The sequence below is a fragment of the Doryrhamphus excisus genome, linkage group LG4 (assembly GCF_037039965.1).
Source record: "Doryrhamphus excisus strain RoL-2023G ecotype Guam linkage group LG4, RoL_Dexc_Guam_v1.1, whole genome shotgun sequence".
Taxonomy (NCBI): Eukaryota; Metazoa; Chordata; class Actinopteri; order Syngnathiformes; family Syngnathidae; genus Doryrhamphus; species Doryrhamphus excisus.
In genome coordinates, this window is record NC_136360.1 from 22,411,397 (window position 1) to 22,436,138 (window position 24,742).

Genomic DNA, 24,742 nt, shown 5'->3' on the forward strand with positions numbered 1-24,742 from the left:
CAACAGAGTTCGGATGTGAAATATTCCGACTTTTAACTAACTTTTAACTCACCGGAGAGACTTGGGAGCCGTCCGTCGATGGCGTCTCTTCACCGACGCGGGGAGCGAAACCTCCTCTTTTCCTTCAACGAGTCCACACCGCCACACTTATTTATCGCCGCTTCCATTTTTTATTGCTGCAGGTTAGTTGGATTGTTAGACTTCAAACTCTTACATGCTGCTGGCTGCTGCTGCTGCTCCGAGTGGCGTGACGTCACTGTGACGTCGCCGGGAGATCACATGACAGGATAAACAACTTTACTACAAGGAGCACGAGGACTCACCAGCTAGCTAGCTAGAGTTTAGCTAGCTAGCTAGCTAGCTAGCTAAACTCGGAATTACTTCTTTATTGACAATAAAATGCATATTTTACACATGATATATATATTTGACGAAGTAATAGAGGTCTAAATTTATAACCACTTAATTGAAAAGCAATTTAGTTGTATCATTTTATTATCTAAATGTAATATAAATTAGACTTACCCATTAGCTATAGTCATAGCAGCTTGTTCTTTATAAGGGAGGAGTATTTCACAGTTTTTTTTTCAAACGCAAAACAAAGAACTGATAACCTGGGTTTTCTACTTTTTTGATGGGGTTTGTGAGAGGAAATAAAATATCAATCTTGTCGTCCGTGGTGCACTTCAGGACTAGTAGAACTACCCACGACAAATGTGAACGAGTCATGAACGAGTCGTTCAACACTTATATTTTTTTTTTTTTTAGCTGAACAAGACTCACGGGTAACCTTGCCTCCATTTACCCGTTGACTTAACGTAATGGGAGTGGGCTAGCGAGTTTATGCGCATGCGCTAAGTGACGGGTAACTCAAGTGAATCAGTAACCGATTCACAAATTTTCACGTGTTTTCAAGTGATGAATTGGATACCCGTTTCAATTCAGCGAGTGACTCTTAAGAAACGGTTCCCGTCACTAAACTACTACAATGACTACTTAGTCATATATAAAATGATAAAGATGGTTGATGTGGGAGGAAGAAATTGAAAAAAATCAAGGAAAAAATCTGCTAGCACATTCCAAAATGGCTGTCACACTGACCAGCATTTTTATCATCACAAAAAAAAAAAACTTTATTAATTTATCCAATTATTGTGTTTTTAAAGGTAGATAATTTGAGTTCGGATAACACGGTGACCTTAATCAAAAGTTCTAAACTGAAAAAACAAGATGTCATTCAAAATATTTCCACTGACAGCATAGCCTGTTATTGTGTTGCCCTCGTGTCATGTGACTCTTGGTTTTAAGGTTACGTTAGATAGGAAATGTCATTAAAATCATGTGGGTCATGTCGTGTCGTGTCTTGTCGTGTCGCCAGGCTGACCTTTTTTGCCACCGAGCGTCCAAACGTGCGTACAACTGTGTGCGTATCACCGCTCTGAGTCATGTTGCACAGGAAACTCGACGTGTGAAGGGACGACAACAATAGGGGGCATAACATAAGCATGAGTCAGCAATTGCAAAATAGGAAGCCATATTTGACGTATGTGGATGTTCATTCATCAGACGTATGTGCTGTTAAACTATTGTTGTTTTTTTATGTTCAAGGGAATAAAAACATTAACACAGATTTAGATATATTTTTCAAATTGTTCCATTCTGTAATTTTGATAACATTATATATTATTATTGAACATTATAAGTATTCACTGATAAGAAAGTGCTGTGCAGGGAGCCTTGAGCCGCTGATGATGCTTTGTTGTTGTCTCTTGACGTATTATTTGGAGTAGCGAGCAAACGGAGATCCTTCATTCATTTTGTCCTGGAAAGATAAAAAAAAAAAAACCAACACATTCTTATCATCATGCAATGCTCCATTCATACAGGACTGTAATGTATCTGTGGCAGTGGGTGGGTGGGGTCGAGATCGATGTGGAAGAGACAAAGAGTGAGCATAAAACAAAAATAGGAAGAAAAAAAAAGAAAGTTATTTTATTAAAATGTATTTATTTAATTTATTGAATTTTTTAATTAATATTTAATTTATTTAATTAGATGTATTGATAAAAAATATTATGAAAACAAAAAAATATGTTCAGTAATGTAAAGGACAGGTTGCATGGTGGTCTAGTGGTTAGCGCACCGCGACCCTCGTGAGGATAAGCGGTAGAAGTAGCGGTAGACGTGGAAGAAACAAAGAGTGAGCATAAAACAAAAATATGAAAAAAAATAATGAAAATTATTTTATTAAAATTTATTAAATTTATTTTTTATTAATATATAATTTATTTAATTTAATTTATTTGAAAAAAAATATTATGAAAATAAAAAAAATATGTTTAGTAATGTAAAGGACAGGTTGCACGGCGGTCTAGTGGTTAGCGCACCGCGATCCTCATGAGGATAAGCGGTAGAAGTAGCGGTCGATGTGGAAGAGACAAACAGTGAGCATAAAAAAAATATGAAAAAAATAATGAAAATTATTTTATTAACATTTTTAAATTTATTTATTTTTTATTAATATATAATTTATTTAAATTAATTTATTTTAAAAAATTATTATGAAAATAAAAAAAATATGTTTAGTAATGTAAAGGACAGGTTGCACGGCGGTCTAGTGGTTAGCGCACAGGCCTCAGCAGGCCACAGCTAGGAGAGCATAAAACAAAAATCAGAAAAAAATAATGACAATTATTTTATTAAAATTAATGTAATTTATAAATTTTTTATTAATATATAATTTTTTAAATTAAATTTATTTAAAAAATATTATGAAAAAAAAAAATATGTTTAGTAATGTAAAGGACAGGTTGCACGGCGGTCAAGTGGTTAGCGTACAGGCCTCAGCAGGCCACAGCTAGGAGAGCATAAAACAAAAATCTGAAAAAAAATAATGAAAATTATTTTATTAAAATTAATGTAATTATTTATTTATTTTTTATTAATATATAATTTATTTAATTTAATTTATTAAGAAATGCTGCTAATGTTTGACAGACAGGACAAATTTCCTGTAAAAAAAAAAAAACGGAATTTCCTCAACTTTACAGAATGAAAGTTGACATATTAACGGAAATATTGCATTATCATGATATAATATTAACAGTGGTTTATTTTTTCATGTCATGTGATACCATTTCACTAAACGACGATAATAAAACGACCTCCTTCCATATTTTAGTGGTTGCAACAACACAAACAAGCGAACAGGAAATTCAAATGAATCAGCACTTTAGACTTCCACTAAACACCCGACACTAAAAGCTAACGAGGCTGCCTAACCGACCTCGTGCTAACTTCCCTCCTCTTTCCTTTTCCGACGTCACTTTTGCTGTCATTTATTAAACCCGCCTCTTATCTGCCAATCATCACCTAACTCGCTTTGCAAAGTCAAAGTGTTTGTCGCCCGGATGAGAGACTAGCGCCTCGGATTAATCTTGTGTACAGTTTGCGGGCTGCACAGTGGTCGAGTGGTTAGCACGCATGCCTCACAGCGAGGAGACCCGAGTTCAATTCCACCCTCGGTCATCTCTGTGTGGAGTTTGCATGTTCTCCCCGTGCATGCGTGGGTTTTCTCCCACATTCCAAAAAAAAAAATGCTAGGTTAATTAGCGACTCCAAATTGTCCATAGGTATGAATGTGAGTGTGAATGGTTGTTTGTCTATATGTGCCCTGTGATTGGCTGGCCACCAGTCCAGGGTGAAGCCCGTCTTTCTCCTGAAGACAGCTGGGATAGGCTCCAGCATACCCCCACAATCCTAGTGAGGATAAGCGGCATAGAAACTTACAAGAAGAAAGTTGAAATAGTTAACAGAACTGGAAAATCAGCTGTAATTTTGCAAGAATAAAGTCAAAATATTGAGAAAAAAAATTGGCAATTTGTCAAGAATAAAGGTGTAATATTATGAAAAAAATAATGTCATTTTAGAAGCAATGACTGGAAATATTATATAATATTTTTCAAAGTTGTAAAATTATGAAATAGATTTGTAATTTTTTGAAAATTAGGTTGGGGGAAAAAATTCTAATATGTGAATAAAATCATAATATTACCTAAAGAACATTTTGAAGAAAGTTGAAATATTTAATATTATTTAATATTATTTATAATATTAATATAATATATATTATTTAATATTATTTAATATTATTTAATATTATTTAATATTATTTAATATTATTTAATATTATTTAATATTATTTAATATTATTTAATATTATTTATATTTAATATATATAGAAAGTTGAAATAGTTAACAGAACTGGAAAATCAGCTGTAATTTTGCAAGAATAAAGTCAAAATATTGAGAAAAAAATTGGCAATTTGACCAGAATAAACTCGCAATATTATGAAAATTATTTTTTTATATAATGTATTTTTTTCATTTTAGAAGCAATTACTGGAAATATTAAAGAATATTCTTCAAAGTTGTAAAATTATGAAATTGATTTGTAATTTTTTGAAAATTAGGTTGGGGAAAAAGTTCTAATATTATGTGAATAAAATCATAATATTACCTAAAGAACATTTTGAAGAAAGTTGAAATATTTAATATTATTTAATATTATTTATAATATTAATATAATATATATAATATATATAATATATATAATATAATATTATTTAATATTATTTAATATTATTTAATATTATTAAAAAAACATTTTAAAAAAATTTAGGAAGAATAACTACGTATTAAGCAAACTGACCATGGGTACATCTTCCAGCCTCTCAAAGTCGGGCCTCGGCGAATGTAAACATTTCACCATGGCAACGATCAACACAAGGGTCAGGATGATGCAGAAGATGCAGATGATGGCTACCAGTCCAGGGTTTGCCCTCAAGTCGTCCTTATCAAAAACGTGTGGAGGAGCTGAGACGGATTAATTAAAAATTAATTAAAATTAATTAAAATTGTCGTGACTTTAAACAGGAAGTGTACTGATATTGCTGGGCTGACCTTGGCTACTCGTGTCGTGCTGAGTCGTGGCGTCCGTAACAGCGGCTGAGAAAGTCGAAAGAAGAAGAGGCGCGGTATCGTCGGACGCCGACCCGGTAACCGGAGTCCCACTCTCTCGCTTCCTGTCGGTGGTTCGTGAAGGCCAGGGTGACTCTTGTGACGTCGCTTGCTGCTGTGTGGTGTCACTGGTCCAACCCCCCCCGTTTGGCTCGGTCGACCGAGAGGTGAGCGTCATCCATGGCGTCTGTTTGGCTGTGGAAGGGAAGGCGGTGTCTGGAATTGAACAAAAAAAACAAAAAACAAATGTTAACCAATTTCATGCAATGGCTGCTATGGCTGTATTTATTTATTTACAGTCGAACATTTTGATAAATTCATGAGAATAATGATGTCAATTTACAAGAAAAAATTATGTAATATGAGAGGAATAAAGTTGTACATTCATTAGAAAAAAATGTAAACTTACCATAATTAATTCATAAATTTACAAGAATTAAGTCGTAAATTTACAAGAATTAAGTCGGAAATTTGCGGCTTTATAAAAAGTTGTACATTTACGACTTATTTTCTTAATATTACTACTTTTTTTCTTCAAAATTTACGACATTATTCTTGTAACTTTACGACATTATTCTTGTCACTTTACGACATTATTCTCGTAACGTTATGACATTATTCTCATAACTGTACATTATCGTAACTTTACACATTATTCTCGTACCTTTACAACATTATTTTTGTAACTTCACGACATTATTCTTGTAACTTTACGACATTATTCTTGTAACTTTACGACATTATTCTTGTAACTTTACGACATTATTTTTGTAACTTTACAACATTATTCTTGTCACTTTACACATTATTCTCGTACCTTTACAACATTATTTTTGTAACTTCACGACATTATTTTTGTAACTTCACGACATTATTTTTGTAACTTCACGACATTATTTTTGTAACTTCACGACATTATTCTTGTAATGTTATGACATTATTCTCGTAACTTTATGACATTATTCTCGTCACCTTACGACATTATTCTCATAACTTTACATTATTATCGTACCTTTGCACATTATTGTCGTACCTTTACAACATTATTCTTGTAACTTTGCAACATTATTCTCGTCACTTTACGACATTATTCAATTAACTTTACGATGTTATTCTCTTAACCTGGTTTTCTTATCATAACTTTACAACATTATGATCGTAACTTTACACATTACTCTCATACCTTGACAGCATTATTTTTGTAACTTTACGACAGTATTCTTGTAACTTTACGACATTATTATTGTAACTTTACGACATTATTCTTGTGACTTTACGATATTATTATTGTAACTTTACGATGTTATTCTTGTAACTTTATGACATTATTATCGTACCTTTACAACATAATTCTCGTAACCTTACGATATTATTCTCGTAACTTTCCGACATTATTCTCGTAACCTTATGAAATTATTCTCATAATTTTACGACATTATTGTCGTACCTTTACACTTTATTGTTGTAACTTTCCGACATTATTCTCGTAACTTTAGGACATTATTCTCATAACTTTACGACATTATTATCGTACATTTACACATTATTGTCGTACCTTGACAACATTATTCTTGTAACTTAGCAACATTATTCTCGTCACTTTACGACATTATTATCGTAACTTTCCAACATTATTCTCGTAACCTTACGACATTATTATCGTTACTTTATGACATTATTATCGTAACTTTACATTATTATCGTAACTTTCCAACATTATTCTTGTAACCTTATGACATTATTGTCGTAACTTTACAACATTATTCTCATAACCTCACGACATTATTATCGTAACTTTACGACATTATTATCGTAACTTTCCAACATTATTCTTGTAACCTTATGACATTGTTGTCATACCTTTACAACATTATTCTCGTAACTTTCCGACATTATTATCGTAACTTTCCAACATTATTCTTGTAACCTTATGACATTGTTGTCATACCTTTACAACATTATTTTCGTAACTTTACGACATTATCGTAACTTTCCAACATTTTTCTCGTAACTTTCCAACATTTTTCTCGTAACCTTACGACATTATTTTGTAACCTTACGACATTATTCTCATAACCTTACGTCATTATTCTCATAACTTTCCGACATTATTATCGTAACTTTCCGACATTATTCTCGTAACCTTATGACATTATTCTCATAACTTTACGACATTATTATCATTACTTTACGACATTATTATCGTAACTTTATGACATTATTATCGTAACTTTCCAACATTATTCTTGTAACCTTATGACATTATTATCGTAACTTTCCAACATTATTCTCGTAACTTTCCGACATTATTGTCGTAACCTTACGACAGTATTCTCATAACTTTGCGACATTATTATTGTAACTTTACACATTATTCTCGTAACTTTCCAACATTATTCTCGTAACTTTACGACATTATTCTCATAATGTTACGATATTATTCTCGTAACTTTACGACATTATTCTTGTAACTTTCCAACATTATTCTCGTAACTTTACGACATTATTATTGCAATTTTACGACATTATTGTAACTTTACGACATTATTTTCAGAACTTTGACATTATTCTCGTAACTTTACGACATTATTATTGTAATTTTACAACATTATTATTTTAACTTTACGACATTATTTTCAGAACTTTACGACATTATTCTCGTAACTTTACAACATTATTATTGTAATTTTACGACATTATTATTGTAACTTTACGACATTATTATTGTAATTTTACGACATTATTATTGTAATTTTACGACATTATTATTGTAACTTTACAACATTATTTTCAGAACTTCATGACATTATTGTCGTAACCTTACGACAGTATTCTCATAACTTTGCGACATTATTATTGTAACTTTACACATTATTCTCGTAACTTTCCAACATTATTCTCGTAACTTTATGACATTATTATCGTACCTTTACAACATAATTCTCATAACCATACGATATTATTCTCGTAACTTTCCGACATTATTCTCGTAATTTTACGACATTATTATTGTAACTTTACGACATTATTATTGTAATTTTACGACATTATTATTGTAATTTTACGACATTATTATTGTAACTTTACAACATTATTTTCAGAACTTCATGACATTATTCTCGTAACTTTTACGACATTATTTTCAGAACTTTATGACATTATTCTCGTAACTTTACGACATTATTATTGTAATTTTACGACATTATTATTGTAATTTTTACGACATTATTATTGTAACTTTTCGACATTATTTTCAGAACTTTATGACATTATTCTCGTAACTTTACGACATTATTATTGTAATTTTACGACATTATTATTGTAATTTTACAACATTATTATTGTAACTTTTCGACATTATTTTCAGAACTTTATGACATTATTCTCGTAACTTTACGACATTATTATTGTAACTTTACGGCATTATTTTCAGAACTTTATGACATTATTCTCGTAACTTTACGACATTATTATTGTAATTTTACGACATTATTATTGTAATTTTACGACATTATTATTGTAACTTTACGACATTATTATTATAATTTTACGACATTATTATTGTAACTTTTCGACATTTATTTTCAGAACTTTATGACATTATTCTCGTAACTTTACGACATTATTATTGTAATTTTACGACATTATTATTGTAACTTTTCGACATTATTTTCAGAACTTTATGACATTATACTCGTAACTTTACAACATTACAACAAATGTGAAGAAGTGCTAAAAGGGTCTTTTTGGAATGACAGATTAAGGACTCAGGGGGGACCACGCCTGATTGATGAATTATTATATATATATATATATATATATATATATATATATATATGTATATATGTTATATATATAATGCTGTTGTTTGTATAGAAATATATAAAAATGCAAAAGGGCGACTTACCCTGACTGACGGTCACAGCCAACATGGATACGAGTACGGTCAGGTACATCCCTGCTGGTGCCATCCTGAGAAAGGAAAAGACTGGCCACCCCAGCCCACCCCACCCCACCCCACCCCAGTCCACCCCACCCCCGACACACATTGACATGGTACATCCTTAAGAGCAGGATGCTCGACTGACTGATGTCAACATTCAACCTATTCAAGTAATCTCCTTTTAAGATGGAAGGTTAATGTTTGATTAGCATCTCAAACATCACATTGGCTCTCATCATACGGGATTAGCCTTCCTCCTCTGTTAGCTTTATGATAGCATCTCTGTTGTTTGGTTTCACCCATAAAATACACTAAAAACAATAACCAGCAAATTTGCTTCTCATGTCTTGGTTACCTTCTTAGGCTTCCAAATTGTTCTTTACGTGATCCAAATTGTTCTTTACACCATCCAAATTGTTCTTTACGTGATCCAAATTGTTCTTTACACCATCCAAATTGTTCTTTACGTGATCCAAATTGTTCTTTACGTGATCCAAATTGTTCTTTACGTGATCCAAATTGTTCTTTACGTGATCCAAATTGTTCTTTACGTGATCCAAATTGTTCTTTACGTGATCCAAATTGTTCTTTACGTGATCCAAATTGTTCTTTACATGATCCAAATTGTTCTTTACACGATCCAAATTGTTCTTTACACGATCCAAATTGTTCTTTACACGATCCAAATTGTTCTTTCCATGATCCAAATTGTTCTTTCCACGATCCAAATTGTTCTTTCCATGATCCAAATTGTTCTTTCCATGATCCAAATTGTTCTTTACACGATCCAAATTGTTCTTTACACGATCCAAATTGTTCTTTACACGATCCAAATTGTTCTTTACGTGATCCAAATTGTTCTTTACACGATCCAAATTGTTCTTTACACGATCCAAATTGTTCTTTACGTGATCCAAATTGTTCTTTACGTGATCCAAATTGTTCTTTACACGATCCAAATTGTTCTTTACACGATCCAAATTGTTCTTTCCATGATCCAAATGGTTCTTTCCATGATCCAAATTCTTCTTTCCATGATCCAAATTCTTCTTTCCATGATCCAAAATCTTCTTTCCATGATCCAAATTGTTCTTTCCATGATCCAAATTGTTCTTTCCATGATCCAAATTGTTCTCTATGTGATCCAAATAGTTCTTTCCATGATCCAAATGGTTCTTTCCATGATCCAAATGGTTCTTTCCATGATCCAAATAGTAAATGTGAAATCATCCATCAGTCAAATGAGTGAATTCCCCTCCCATGTCTGGACCTTGTTTTTCTGCTGGTATACTGGAAAAGCGGTCAAAATGAGAATCCCCTGAAGCTTCCATGATGAGAAGAGGAGCTGGTTGTCATTGTGTTGGCTAATTGTACACTTATGATTTCACTTGGGGCTCCAAATATTGCTTTATAGTCATATTATTATTATTATTATTATAACCGGGTCCAAACCGACCCTAACAATACAGTGGTCATAATTTCAACCAGACCATTTTAAAATGTAGTAAAAAATTAAAAAAAAATTAAAAAAAATTTTGGTTTTATTTAGTTGAAATAGAGTTTCCTGACAAAGTCAAAAAGCCTTGATGCAATAAACAAATGTTATGTGATTCTTCTTATGCATTAAAATGTAAAACGGGTCAATGCCGACCCTAACACAAGAGGAGGGTTAAACACATATTCGGGTTTCAAACTCACTTTTATGCAGGTTGTGCTGAATGTGCAAACGTGTGGAGAAAAAAAAAAGTGGAATGGCGAGACAACGTAGTGGTATTTTTATTTTTAGGCGAGACAGCTCTCAGGTCACGCCCTCACGCACGTGAAAACAGCGTTCCTTATACGGCGTTCCCTCATTTATCAATTATTATGTATGCTTAAGGCGGTAAAATCCCATTTCACGGGTTAAACATTCCCAGAGTTCAAATTTCGTCCGTGTCCAACTTTTGGGTTCACAACCTTTCATGGATATTGTGGAGAGTAAACATGCAAACATGACATTGCTAGCTAGCAGAAGTCAGAACACAATGGGCAGGTTCTCACTAACGCTATATTTAGCCGGGTATTGTAGCGCTAAACATAAACACATTCTAAGACGAGGGGGCGGGATGATGTCTTTACTGGAGAGGCACACAACTTCAACTCCACACGAAAAACAACACCCTCTACTGGGAGCAGTAGTAAATGCAATAACAGACTCACACAACAAAGCACTGATAAATCGCTCAAATAGACCACAAGGACGCAGAACACAATGTAAAAAAAAAAAGGTGCACTTAAAAAAAATCAACCAAAGGTGAACTGCGGTGTAGCAAGGGGACACTGTATTTCAAATCGTAAAAAAAAATCACAAAAAAATGCAAAATTGCACTTGAAAAAATCAAACAAAGTTGAAAAAATTCAGACCATTGTAAAAAAAATTTAAAAAAACGCAAAATTGCACTTAAAAAAATTCTACCAAAGTTGAAAAAAATTCAGAACATTGTAAAAAAATAAACACAAAAAATGCAAAATTGCACTTAAAAAAATCAACCAAAGTTGAAAAAAAAAATCATACCATTGTCAAAAATAAAAATAAAAAATGCAAAATTGCACTTTAAAAAATAAACCAAAGTTGAAAAAAAATTCAGACAATTGTGAAAATAAATACATTTTAAAAAACGCAAAATTGCAATTAAAAAAATCAACCAAAGTTGAAAAAAATTCAGACAATTGTAAAAATAATAAAAAAAGCAAAATTACAGTTAAAAAAAATCAACCAAAGTTGAACAAAAAATTCAAACATTGTAAAAAAAAATAAATTAAAAAAACGCAAAATTGCACTTAAAAAACTCAACCAAAGTTGAAAAAAAAATTCAGAACATTGTAAAAAAAAATACATACAAAAAAAAACGCAAAATTGCACTTAAAAAAATCAACCAAAGTTGAAAAAAATTCAGAACATTGTAAAAAAATAAATACAAAAAATGCAAAATTGCACTTAAAAAAATCAACCAAAGTTGAAAAAAAAATCATACCATTGTCAAAAATAAAAATAAAAAATGCAAAATTGCACTTTAAAAAATAAACCAAAGTTGAAAAAAAATTCAGACAATTGTGAAAATAAATACATTTTAAAAAACGCAAAATTGCAATTAAAAAAATCAACCAAAGTTGAAAAAAATTCAGACAATTGTAAAAATAATAAAAAAAGCAAAATTACAGTTAAAAAAAATCAACCAAAGTTGAACAAAAAATTCAAACATTGTAAAAAAAAATGAATTAAAAAAAACGCAAAATTGCACTTAAAAAACTCAACCAAAGTTGAAAAAAAATTCAGAACATTGTAAAAAAAAATAAATACAAAAAAAACGCAAAATTGCACTTAAAAAAATCAACCAAAGTTGAAAAAAATTCAGAACATTGTAAAAAAAATAAATACAAAAAATGCAAAATTGCACTTAAAAAATCAACCAAAGTTGAAAAAAAAAATCATACCATTGTCAAAAATAAAAATAAAAAATGCAAAATTGCACTTTAAAAAATAAACCAAAGTTGAAAAAAAATTCAGACAATTGTGAAAATAAATAAATTTAAAAAAACGCAAAATTGCAATTAAAAAAATCAACCAAAGTTGAAAAAAATTCAGACAATTGTAAAAATAATAAAAAAAGCAAATTTACAGTTAAAAAAAATCAACCAAAGTTGAACAAAAAATTCAAACATTGTAAAAAAAAATAAATTAAAAAAAACGCAAAATTGCACTTAAAAAACTCAACCAAAGTTGAAAAAAAAATTCAGAACATTGTAAAAAAAAATAAATACAAAAAAAACGCAAAATTGCACTTAAAAAAATCAACCAAAGTTGAAAAAAATTCAGAACATTGTAAAAAAAATAAATACAAAAAATGCAAAATTGCACTTAAAAAATCAACCAAAGTTGAAAAAAAAATCATACCATTGTCAAAAATAAAAATAAAAAATGCAAAATTGCACTTTAAAAAATAAACCAAAGTTAAAAAAAAATTCAGACAATTGTGAAAATAAATAAATTTTAAAAAACGCAAAATTGCAATTAAAAAAATCAACCAAAGTTGAAAAAAATTCAGACAATTGTAAAAATAATAAAAAAAGCAAAATTACAGTTAAAAAAAATCAACCAAAGTTGAACAAAAAATTCAAACATTGTAAAAAAAAAATAAATTAAAAAAACGCAAAATTGCACTTAAAAAACTCAACCAAAGTTGAAAACAAAATTCAGAACATTGTAAAAAAAAAAAAATACAAAAAAAACGCAAAATTGCACTTAAAAAAAATCAACCAAAGTTGAAAAAAAATTCAGACCATTTAAAAAAATAAATAAATTCAAAACACGCAAAATTGCACTCAAGAAAATCAACCAAAGTTGAAAAAAAATTCAGACCATTGTAAAAGTAAATTTAAAAAATGCAAAATTGCACTTAAAAAAAATCAACCAAAGTTGAAAAAAAATTCAGAACATTGTAAAAAAAAATACAAAAAACCCGCAAATTTGCACTTAAAAAAATTTTGAAAAAAAATGATCTGACACCTGTACTGTATTCAACAAGAATACCAAAACACACAACTGTATAACTCTTATATAATCTTTTAATATGTTCTTGTCTTTTTCATGGCATGTCAAATTCTAAATAAATTGCACAGTCATAACCTTTCTAAAAAAGAAGAGTCATTTTCGATGGTAAATAAACATTTATTATATTTAGCACTTTATGTCACACGTCAACATGATACTTTACAACCTCTGCAGTTCTATTACTGCAGTGTGAAAACAGTCAAATACATTCACATTTTGGCATCATGAAATAGCAACCATCTGGCAACTCATAAAAATAAACACAGCACAGCGGCCGGGTGGTTAGCACACAGGCTTCACAGCTAGGAGACCCGAGTTCAATTCCATCCTCGGCCATCTCTGTGTGGAGTTTGCATGTTCTCCCCGTGCATGCGTGGGTTTTCTTCCGGGTACTCCGGTTTCCTCCCACAGTCCAAAAACATGCTAGGTTAATTAGCGACTCCAAATTGTCCATAGGTATGAATGTGAGTGTGAATGGTTGTTTGTCTATATGTGCCCTGTGATTGGCTGGCTGGCCACCAGTCCAGGGTGTACCCCGCCTCTGTTGCCTGAAGACAGCTGGGATAAGCTCCAGCACCCCCACGACAGTATCACTCGGATACTGTGAACATCCAGCAGCAACACAACATTTTGGCATGACTACTATTTTGATGAAAAATATACTGAACCATGGCTGCACAGCTAGGAGACCCAAGTTCAATTCCATCCTCAGCTATCTCTGTGTGGAGTTAGGATAGGGATAGTTAGGAGCTGGAATAGGCTCCAGCACCCCCTCGTGAGGAAAAGCATGAAATGAATGGATCAATTTTGTGTATTATTTTTAACTGATGGTAGATTGTGTACATTTCTACCTTCTGTTTAAAATATAACATCAGTTTTGCACTGATTATTAAAAAAAATATTTTAAAAAAAATCTAGAAAATTCTCTTCAGGCTGCCATAGTTGGGATTGAAAAGTGTGTACCTTCAAAACAATGCTTGCTATAAGCTAAAAAAAATGTACATAAGTATGATGATTAAATAAAATATGAACTCAAGTGAAATGCCAGTCTAGTTTAAATATAAATCACAGTGATAAGTTCAGGATTTAAACCTTCAAGCGGTGGTTGCGTTCCTGTTGGAGAACAACCTCCACGTCTGTTTGTTTTCGAATTTCCGAACACCTGCACAAACGCATCACGGCGTCTGAATCGACAGACATAACGACCGCCGTAACGATTAAAGGCTGCAACCTTCAAGTCTTCAAGCGCGGAGAGTTTTATCTCCTGGGAAGGACAAGTTTTGTCTTTCACCAGCCGCTTTTCTCCTCCAGAGGTTTGGATGGCGGCGGAGATGCCCGCTGCGCGTCGGACATGTTGCTGTCTGATAGCAGCTCGGAGGGCTGGATGTCATCCTGCTAACATAAGCAGATAGCAGCGGGGTGGCGAGAGATTAGCGTTTCCGATATCGAACCGTCAACATGGCCGCTATGTTAGGATTTACTGTATGTAGAGATCTATTGTAGCAACCCAGTTTCAGATAGGAGAGGTAGGTGTACCATCCCAAGGTGATGGTGTTGACGTACACAACACGGAATTTGGGCGAGATATATAGTAATAATATAGAATTTATGAGAAAAAAATATTTTTTTTCTCATAAATTTACAACTTTATTCTCATAATATTATGAATTTTCTCACAATTTTTTTTTCTCACAAACGACTTAATTCTCATAAATTTACGACTTTATTCTCAGAATATGACAACTCAAATTTCCGATAATAAATTATTTTTGTCTCATAAATTTACAACTTTATTCTCATAATATTATGAATTTTCTCACAATTTTTTTTCTCACAAAAGACTTAATTCTCATAAATTTACGACTTTATTCTCAGAATATTACAACTCAAATTTCCGATTATAAAGTCTTTTTTTCTCATTAATTTACAACTTTATTCTCATAATATTATGTCTTTTTCACAAATTTAAGACGTTTTTAAGTAAATTTACAAAAAAAAATTCTTGTAATATTACTACTTATTTATTGCAAATTAACGACTTCATTCTCATACATTTACGACTTTATTCTCAAAATATGACAACTCAAATTTCCGATAATAAATTATTTTTGTCTCATAAATTTACAACTTTATTCTCATAATATTATGAATTTTCTCACAATTTTTTTTCTCACAAACGACTTAATTCTCATAAATTTACGACTTTATTCTCAGAATATGACAACTCAAATTTCCGATAATAAATTATTTTTGTCTCATAAATTTACAACTTTATTCTCATAATATTATGAATTTTCTCACAATTTTTTTTCTCACAAAAGACTTAATTCTCATAAATTTACGACTTTATTCTCAGAATTTTACAACTCAAATTTCCGATAATGAATTATTTTTGTCTCATAAATTTACAACTTTATTCTCATAGTATTATGAATTTTCTCACAATTTTTTTTTCTCACAAAAGACTTAATTCTCATGAATTTACGACTTTATTCTCAGAATATTACAACTCAAATTTCTGATAATGAAGTATTTTTTTCTGATAAATGTACAACTTTATTCTCATAATATTATGAATTTTCTCACAAATTTAAGACGTTTTCAAGTAAATTTACAACAATTTTTTCAGGTAATATTACTACTTATTTATTGTAAATGAACAAATTCATTCTCATAAATTTACGACTTTATTCTCAGAATATTACAACTCAAATTTCCGGTTATAAAGTCTTTTTTTCTCATTAATTTACAACTTTATTCTCATTATATTATGAATTTTTTCACAAATTTAAGACGTTTTTAAGTAAATTTACAAAAAATTTATTGTAATATTACTACTTATTTATTGCAAATTAACGACTTCATTCTCATACATTTACGACTTTATTCTCAAAATATGACAACTCAAATTTCCGATAATAAATTTTTTTTGTCTCATAAATTTACAACTTTATTCTCATAACATTATGAATTTTCTCACATTTTTTTTTCTCACAAAAGACTTAATTCTCATAAATTTACAACTTTATTCTCAGAATATTACAACTCAAATTTCTGATAATAAAGTATTTTTTTCTGATAAATGTACGACTTTATTCTCATAATATTATGAATTGAACGTTTTCAAGTAAATTTACAACAATTTTTTTCTGGTAATATTACTACTTATTTATTGTAAATGAACGACTTCATTCTCATAAATTTACGACTTTATTCTCAGAATATTACAACTCAAATTTCCGATAATAAAGTATTTTTTTCTCCAAAATTTACGACTTTATTCTCAGAATATTACAACTCAAATTTCCGATAATAAAGTATTTTTTTCCCGTAAATTTACAACTTTATTCTCAGAATATTACAACTCAAATTTCCGATAATGAAGTATTTTTTTCTCATAAATTTACGATTATTCTCAGAATATTACAACTCAAATTTCTGATAATAAAGTATTTTTTCTCATAAATTCATGACTTTATTCTCAGAATATTAGAACTCAAATTTCCGATAATAAAGTTTTTTTGTCTCATAAATTTACAACTTTATTCTCATAACATTATGAATTTTTCTCACAAATTTAAGACGTTTTCAAGCAAATATATAAAGTAAATACAAAGTAAATTTGCAAAAAAAATTCTTGTAATATTACTATTTATTGTAAATTAACGACTTCATTCTCATAAATTTACAACTTTAATCTCAGAATATTACAACTCAAATTTTCGATAAAGTAATTTTTTCCTCATAAATTTACAACTTTATTCTCATAATATTACAACTCAAATTTCCGATAATAAAGTCTTTTTTTCTCATAAATGTAGGACTTTATTCTCAGAATATTACAACTCAAATTTCCGATAATAAAGTCTTTTTTTCTCATAAATTTACAACTTTATTCTCATAACATTATGAATTTTCTCACAAATTTAAGACGTTTTCAAGTGAATATATACATAATATCACAACTTTTTATTGTAAATTTACGAATGTATTCTCCAGAATAGTCGTACTTTTTCTCCTAAATGTAGAAGAATAAAGCAAATGGCCGACTTACTCTGTGTTTGAGATAGGAGAGGTAGGTGTCCCATCCCAAGGTGATGGTGTTGACGTACACAACACGGAATTTGGGCGAGAGGAAATAAAAGTTGATCATCTGAGCCGCCGGCCAAACGCACCAGTCAGCCTGCCATAGCAACGGGAGCGAGGGGGGGGGGTTAGCACGGGCAAGCCTGACAGGATTAACTAGCGCAAACATTGTTGAAGCATCGCATCACAAGCCAAATATTGGTACGCAAAGACGCATAATGTACACAAACGTTGCTCTGGCAAATATACATTTATAGTAGGAATGACAAAAAATAGAAGGTTTTTCATGGTTTTTACGACCTTGAGGTGCATTAAAAACAATAATAAAAAGTACAAAATGTCAACAGACAGTTCAAATGCATATTAAACATACAAAAAAATACTAAAATAAACAATATAAATATTATAAAATATTATATATATCATATATTATTTAAAAAATATTAAATAAATATTATAAAATATTATATATATAATATATATAGCATTTAATAATATTTATAGTTTATTTTAGTATATATGTATAAATATTAAATATTATATATATTATATAAAATATATAATATAATATAAATATTATATATAATATTTTATAATATTTATATTGTTTATTTTAGTATTTTTGTAGGAAGTACAACATGTCAACAGACTGTGTATTAATGTGTATTAAACAAAAATACGCATTAAAAATAAACAAATATTATTAAATATTATATATCTATAATATAATATATATATACAATATTTTATAATATTTATATTGCTTATTCTAGTATATATATAAATATTATTTAATATATATAATATTGTATATAATATATAAATATATATAATATTTAATATTTATATTGTTTTAGTATTTTTTGTAGAAAGTACAAAATGTGAAAAGACAGTGCAAATGCGTATTAAAAACAAAAAATACTAAAATAAATATAAATATTATTAAATATTATATAAATATTATATTATATATATAATATTTAATAATATTTTTGTTGTTTATTTTAGTATATATGTATATAAATAATATTAAATATATATATAATATTACATAAAATATATAAATATAATATACATATTAAATGTTATATATATTATATATAACATTTAATAATATTTATATTGTTTATTTTAGTATTTTTTGTATGTTTAATACGCATTTGCACTGTCTTTTCACATTTTGTACTTTTTATTATTGTTTTTAATGCACCTCAAGGTAGTAAAAAACACTAAAAACCTCCTAGTTTTTGTAAAAAATCTAGAAAATTGCAATGCAAATATATATATAATATTTGAAAAAATAGTTAAGAATGCACCCTAAATGAAAAAGAAATATGAGATATAATTACTCCCGCCCTGCAAAAGGAAAAAGCCTTTTGCAACTGAATGGACTGAACGGGTATTTTAGGGGCGGTGACCTTGTTCATTCCGTTATCCCTGCGTCGGTTCACGTGTACTTACCTTGTAAAATTCCCAGAATTTGTCCCGAAACTCCTCCCATCCGTCAGATAAAGAGCGTCCCTCTGCGACACCCATCCCTGAAATGCAACCGGGGTGTCAGTCAGCCGTGCGTCACCAAGACGTACTTGAGATAAGTTCCACGCTTGGAGGTGACCGGCGGCCACAAACAAAGCATCCGGCAAACTTATCACACATGACCTCTGAACTCCTCCTGATAAGAGCGCACGCCATCTTTTGTTTTACCTCGCCTATAACTATAAAACTATAGCCTCATATTTATGACTTTTCTCGCAAATTTAAGATTTTTTCATTTAAATTTACAACTTTTTTTCTTGTAATATTATGACTTATTTATTGAAAATTTACAACTTTATTCTTGTCAATTTACAACTTTATTGTCATAATTTTACAACTAAATTTATGAGAATAAAGTATTTTTTCTCATAAATTTACAACTTTATTCTCAGCATATTATGAAATTTCTCGCAAATTTAAGACGTTTTTCAAGTGAATTTACAACATTTTTTTCTTGGAATATTACTACTTATTTATTGTAAATTTAGAATTTTATTCTCAGAATATTACAACTCAAATTTCCGATAATAAAGTATTTTTTCCTCATAAATTTACGACTTTATTCTCATAATATTATCAATTTTCTCACAAATTTAAGACATTTTTCAAGTAAATTTACAACAATTTTTTTGTGTAATATTACTACTTATTTATTGTAAATTAACAACTTCAGTCTCATAAATTTACGACTTTATTGTCATAATTTTACAACTTGTACATTTATGAGAATAAAGTCTTTTTCCTCATGAATTTACAACTTTATTCTCATAATATTATGAGTTTTCTCACAAATTTAAGACTTTTTCAAGTAAATTTACAACATTTTTTTCTTGTAATATTACTACTTATTTATTGTAAATTAATGACTTCATTCTCATAAATTTACGACTTTATTCTCAGAATATTACAACTAGAATTTCCGATAAAAAAAGTATTTTTTTTCTCATAAATTTACGACTATATTCTCATAATATTATCAATTTTCTCACAAGTTTAAGACGTTTTTCAAGTAAATTTACAACAATTTTTTCGTGTAATATTACTACTTATTTATTGTAAATTAACTTCATTCTCATAAAATTCCGACTTTATTGTCATAATTTTACAACTTGTAAATTTATGAGAATAAAGTCTTTTTTCTCATAAATTTACAACTTTATTCTCATAATATTATGAGTTTTCTCACAAATTTAAGACTTTTTCAAGTAAATTTACAACAATTTTTTCTTGTAATATTACTACTTATTTATTGTAAATTTACAATTTTATTCTCAGAATATTACAACTTAAATTTCCGATAATAAAGTATTTTTTCCTCATAAATTTACGACTTTATTCTCATAATATTATCAATTTTCTCACAAATTTAAGACATTTTTCAAGTAAATTTACAACAATTTTTTTGTGTAATATTACTACTTATTTATTGTAAATTAACAACTTCAGTCTCATAAATTTACGACTTTATTGTCATAATTTTACAACTTGTACATTTATGAGAATAAAGTCTTTTTCCTCATGAATTTACAACTTTATTCTCATAATATTATGAGTTTTCTCACAAATTTAAGACTTTTTCAAGTAAATTTACAACATTTTTTTCTTGTAATATTACTACTTATTTATTGTAAATTAATGACTTCATTCTCATAAATTTACGACTTTATTCTCATAATATTAAGACTTTTCTCACAAATGTACGACCTTGTTCTTGTAATATGTTTTTCCTGCTAAATTTACAACTTTATTCTTGTAAATGTACAACTTTTTAATGTAAATTTACTACTTTTTTCTTTATTTTTTATTGCCAATTTATTACTTTATTCTCGTAAATTTACAACTCGATTCTCGTAAATGTATGCCTTTTTTTCCTCGTAAATGTACAACTTTATTCTCATGATATCACAACTTTTTATTGTAAATTTACGACTTTATCCTCCAGAATAGTTGTACATTTATGAGAATAAAGTATTTTTAAATGTACAACTTTTCTTGTAATATTATGACTTTTTATTGTAAAATTTACACCTTTATTCTTGTAAATGTATGCCATTTTTTTCTCTGAAATTTACAACTTTTTTTCTCCTATTATTACAACGTTTCTCCCAAATTTACAACTTTATTCTTGTAATATTACAACTTTTTATTGTAAATGTACAACTTCATAGTTGTACATTTATGAGGAAAAAAAAACAATTTCTTTATAAATTTACAAGTTTGTTGTTGTAAATGTATGACTTTTCTTCATGTAAATTTATGTTTTTCTCATAAATGTACTTATTTATATTTTTAATAATATTTTATATAATTATAATGTTAGATAAATATTATTGTACATTAGTATTAAATATTACATATTAGTATATCATTTATATATACTATGATAATAATATTTTAAAATAATATTGGAAAATTTACAAGTTTATTCTTGTAATAATTATACATTTTAACATTTAAATAATAATAATAATAATAATAATTTAAAAAAAAATAAAAATAAAAAAAATAAAAATAATAATAAAAAAAATAAAAAAAAAATAAAAAAATAAAAAATAAAAAATAATAAAAAAAAAAATAATAATAATAATAATAATAATAATAATAATAATAATAATAATAATAATAATAATAATAATAATAATAATAATAATAATAATAATAATAATAATAATAATAATAATAATAATAATAATAATAATAATAATAATAATAATAATAATAATAATAATAATAATAATAATAGATTTTCTTACCTAAAAAGTACCACATGCCGAGTGTTGGTGATGCAATCATCTGGTCCATCACAACTTTCTTGACCACTGTGTTCAGAGCGTAGCCCACAAACCTTCTGTCCAGCCAAGTGTACCAAAAGTGCAGCACTGGTCCCATGGAGCAGCCCACCACACACATACGACCTATGAGGAACAAGAAAAAAAATTATATTTCCCATGTTCCCATGTGGACCGCGCCACTATGTTGAATAACTAATGTATACATGTAATACAATGTATTAATAACTAGTCAGCACATATAGACAAACAACCATTCACACTCACATTCATACCTGTGGACAATTTGGAGTCGCTAATTAACCTAGCATGTTTTTTTGGAATGTGGGAGGAAACCGCAGTACCTGGAGAAGACCCACGCATGCACGGGGAGAACATGAAAACTCCACACAGAGGTGGCCGAGGGTGGAATTGAACTCGGGTCTCCTAGCTGAGAGGCCTGTGCGCTAACCACTAGACCGCCGTGCAACCTGTCCTTTACATCACTAAACATATTTTTCATGTTTTGCGCTCACTCTTTGTCTCTTCCACATCGATCTCGACCCCACCCATTGCCACAGATACATTAAAGTCCTGTATGAATGGAGCATTGCATGATAAGAATGTGTTGTTTTTTATTTGATGTGCGGCTCTTATTTATTCTTTTTTTTTTCTTTTTCTTCTTTCTTTTTTCTTTTGTTTTCTTTCTATTTGTCCACTATGACTTATTGTAAAAGGTTATTTTTATTATTATAAAACGGCAGCTGTTTTGTCTATTTTGCAACCTAATTTTCCAAAAATTACAACTTTATTTTTAGTTTTGTTTGTTTCTCAAATTGTCATGACTCCAAAAAAATTATTTAATATTTCTTTATTTATTATTCATTTTTTTTTTTTCTTTTCTTTCTCTTTGTCCACTATGACATATTTAAAAAGTTTATTTTTATTATTATAAAACAGCAGCTGTTTTGTCTATTTCTGCTCTTTTTTTTTTTTAGTATTTCAACTTTCTTCTTGGAAATTTTCTCCTCTTAATTCTGACTTATTATCATCACATCATCTTTATTGTTGTAACATTAGACCTTTTTTTTCTTTTTTTAGAACTTTATTTTTGGTTTTGTTTGTTTCTCAAATTGTCATGACTAAAAAAAAATATTTAATATTTCTTTTATTTATTATTCATTATTTTTTTTAATTTATGTATTATTCATTATTTTTTTATTTGTTGACAAGGCACCCAGCAGTGACGTAGGACATGGCGGCACACTATCCCAGTATATTTCGGAGTCATTTAAACACACCCACATCTCCAGGTTTGTATGTATTACAAATTCCTGTGCCCTAGAGGTAGTAAAAAGGTGCAATATCATAAAAATATTTCTTATAGCAGTGAGCAGCACTCTTTATATGCAGCAATGAAGCCTGTGAATGATTTATTATTGGGTAGCTTTGATCATATCATAGCAATGAATGACGCAATGATGAGGTTTTACTGTCAATTGTTGACAATGATGCATTTAGGCGACCCGCAAGGGTGGGAAATTTGGCTTTCACGTCTTGTTGACTAAGGAATTGTATGATTTTTAATAGAAAAAAACATATTGGGAAAAAAATAATGCCGTAGGGAGTAACACAATCGAAGTTACGAGCACAGAAACATGCTAACATGTACCTACAAAGACCTTAGGCATTGTAATAGACTTGTCAGTGTCGCCCATTTTGTTCTCTCACCTGTTCTTTTCCAGTCTCGGACTCTGGCCGGATCTTTGTGAGTTTCCCAGCTCTGTTGAAGAAAGTCCCCCATGGCTAGCATGCCTCCGCCGCTCACTGTGTTAGTGAGGAGCAGGTAACGGCCCTGGAAGAGCTGCCGCCACGAGAACCGGATACGGACCACAAACTCTTTTCCCGCCCGGGGAAGCATATCGTCTGGGTCGTAGAAAGCCAAAATGTCATCAATGAAAGTTTTTTTTAAAGGGCGAATTTAAACAGAGATGTCGAAACGGAGCGTTTTCAATGACAGGATGTGACATATGACGTTATGTTGCTAAGTAGGTCGTAACAAACAGAGGAAAGCAAGCAAAGAGAATGTAGCGCTGTTAAAAGGGAGCAACTAAATATTGGTGCGCCCCCTGCTGGTGTGGAAGAATACAGTTCTCACAATACACTAAGGTTGTATGCCAAGCACTGTAAACAATACCTTTAAAACTAACCGATTTTATTTTCATATCTATGTGTTCATATATATATGTTGAATTCGTTTATTTTTTTATTTGTTGTCCTAGCCTATTACTAATATATGCACAATGGTTATATCAGCTATATTAATAACATTATTTCTCATTATAATAGGGTTGCTAAAGTGCCATTTTGTGCACGTGATGTTCTAACCCCACCTCGTGGCCTTGATACGTTTGCAATATTTATATATGAAATAATAATATTCTGCAGCTGTGGTTACTGACCTCGTCATCAGTAATTCAGTCCCTCCAGCAAGCTCTTCATCAATAAAATATGTCACGTGTGTATTTCCAGTGCAGCTTTTGATTGGTCAGATGAACTGTCCGTCTTTGCGCCAACCGTGACGTTACACTGTTAGTACAGCTGAAGAAGAAGCGACGGAAACTGGCCTACCATTCAAAGTAAAAGTTCCGGGTGCTATAACTGTAATTCATTTGTATAAATACATAACTCTAACGCGTTTTGTGTTCGAAATAATCCAAAGGGATATTTGAGATATGCAACATAACAACAACAGTGTCTAAACGTCACATTAATTTTTAATAATATTTATAGTGGACT

General features: G+C 29.7%; 1 protein-coding gene across 3 annotated transcripts; it reads right to left on the reverse strand.

Moving 5' to 3' along the window:
* Positions 1-1,185: 1,185 nt before the first annotated feature.
* cist1 (colon, intestine and stomach enriched 1) lies at positions 1,186-24,006 on the reverse strand. 3 transcript variants are annotated; one of them, XM_058072639.2, is made up of 5 exons: positions 23,675-24,006; positions 21,929-22,090; positions 19,101-19,177; positions 17,608-17,736; positions 13,965-14,945 (listed from the first exon to the last, which is right to left on the reverse strand). In XM_058072639.2, exons 1-5 carry the CDS (start codon positions 23,862-23,864, stop codon positions 14,841-14,843), a joined length of 663 nt encoding a protein of 220 aa, XP_057928622.2. In that variant the 5' UTR covers positions 23,865-24,006; the 3' UTR covers positions 13,965-14,840. The 3 variants fall into 3 exon arrangements, with proteins under 3 accessions (XP_078646497.1, XP_057928622.2, XP_057928621.2); XM_058072638.2 differs by having other exon boundaries at positions 13,965-14,948; positions 23,675-24,003; XM_078790371.1 differs by lacking the exons at positions 13,965-14,945; positions 17,608-17,736; positions 19,101-19,177; positions 21,929-22,090; positions 23,675-24,006 and adding exons at positions 1,186-1,822; positions 4,712-4,875; positions 4,963-5,235; positions 8,927-8,982.
* Positions 24,007-24,742: the final 736 nt, after the last annotated feature.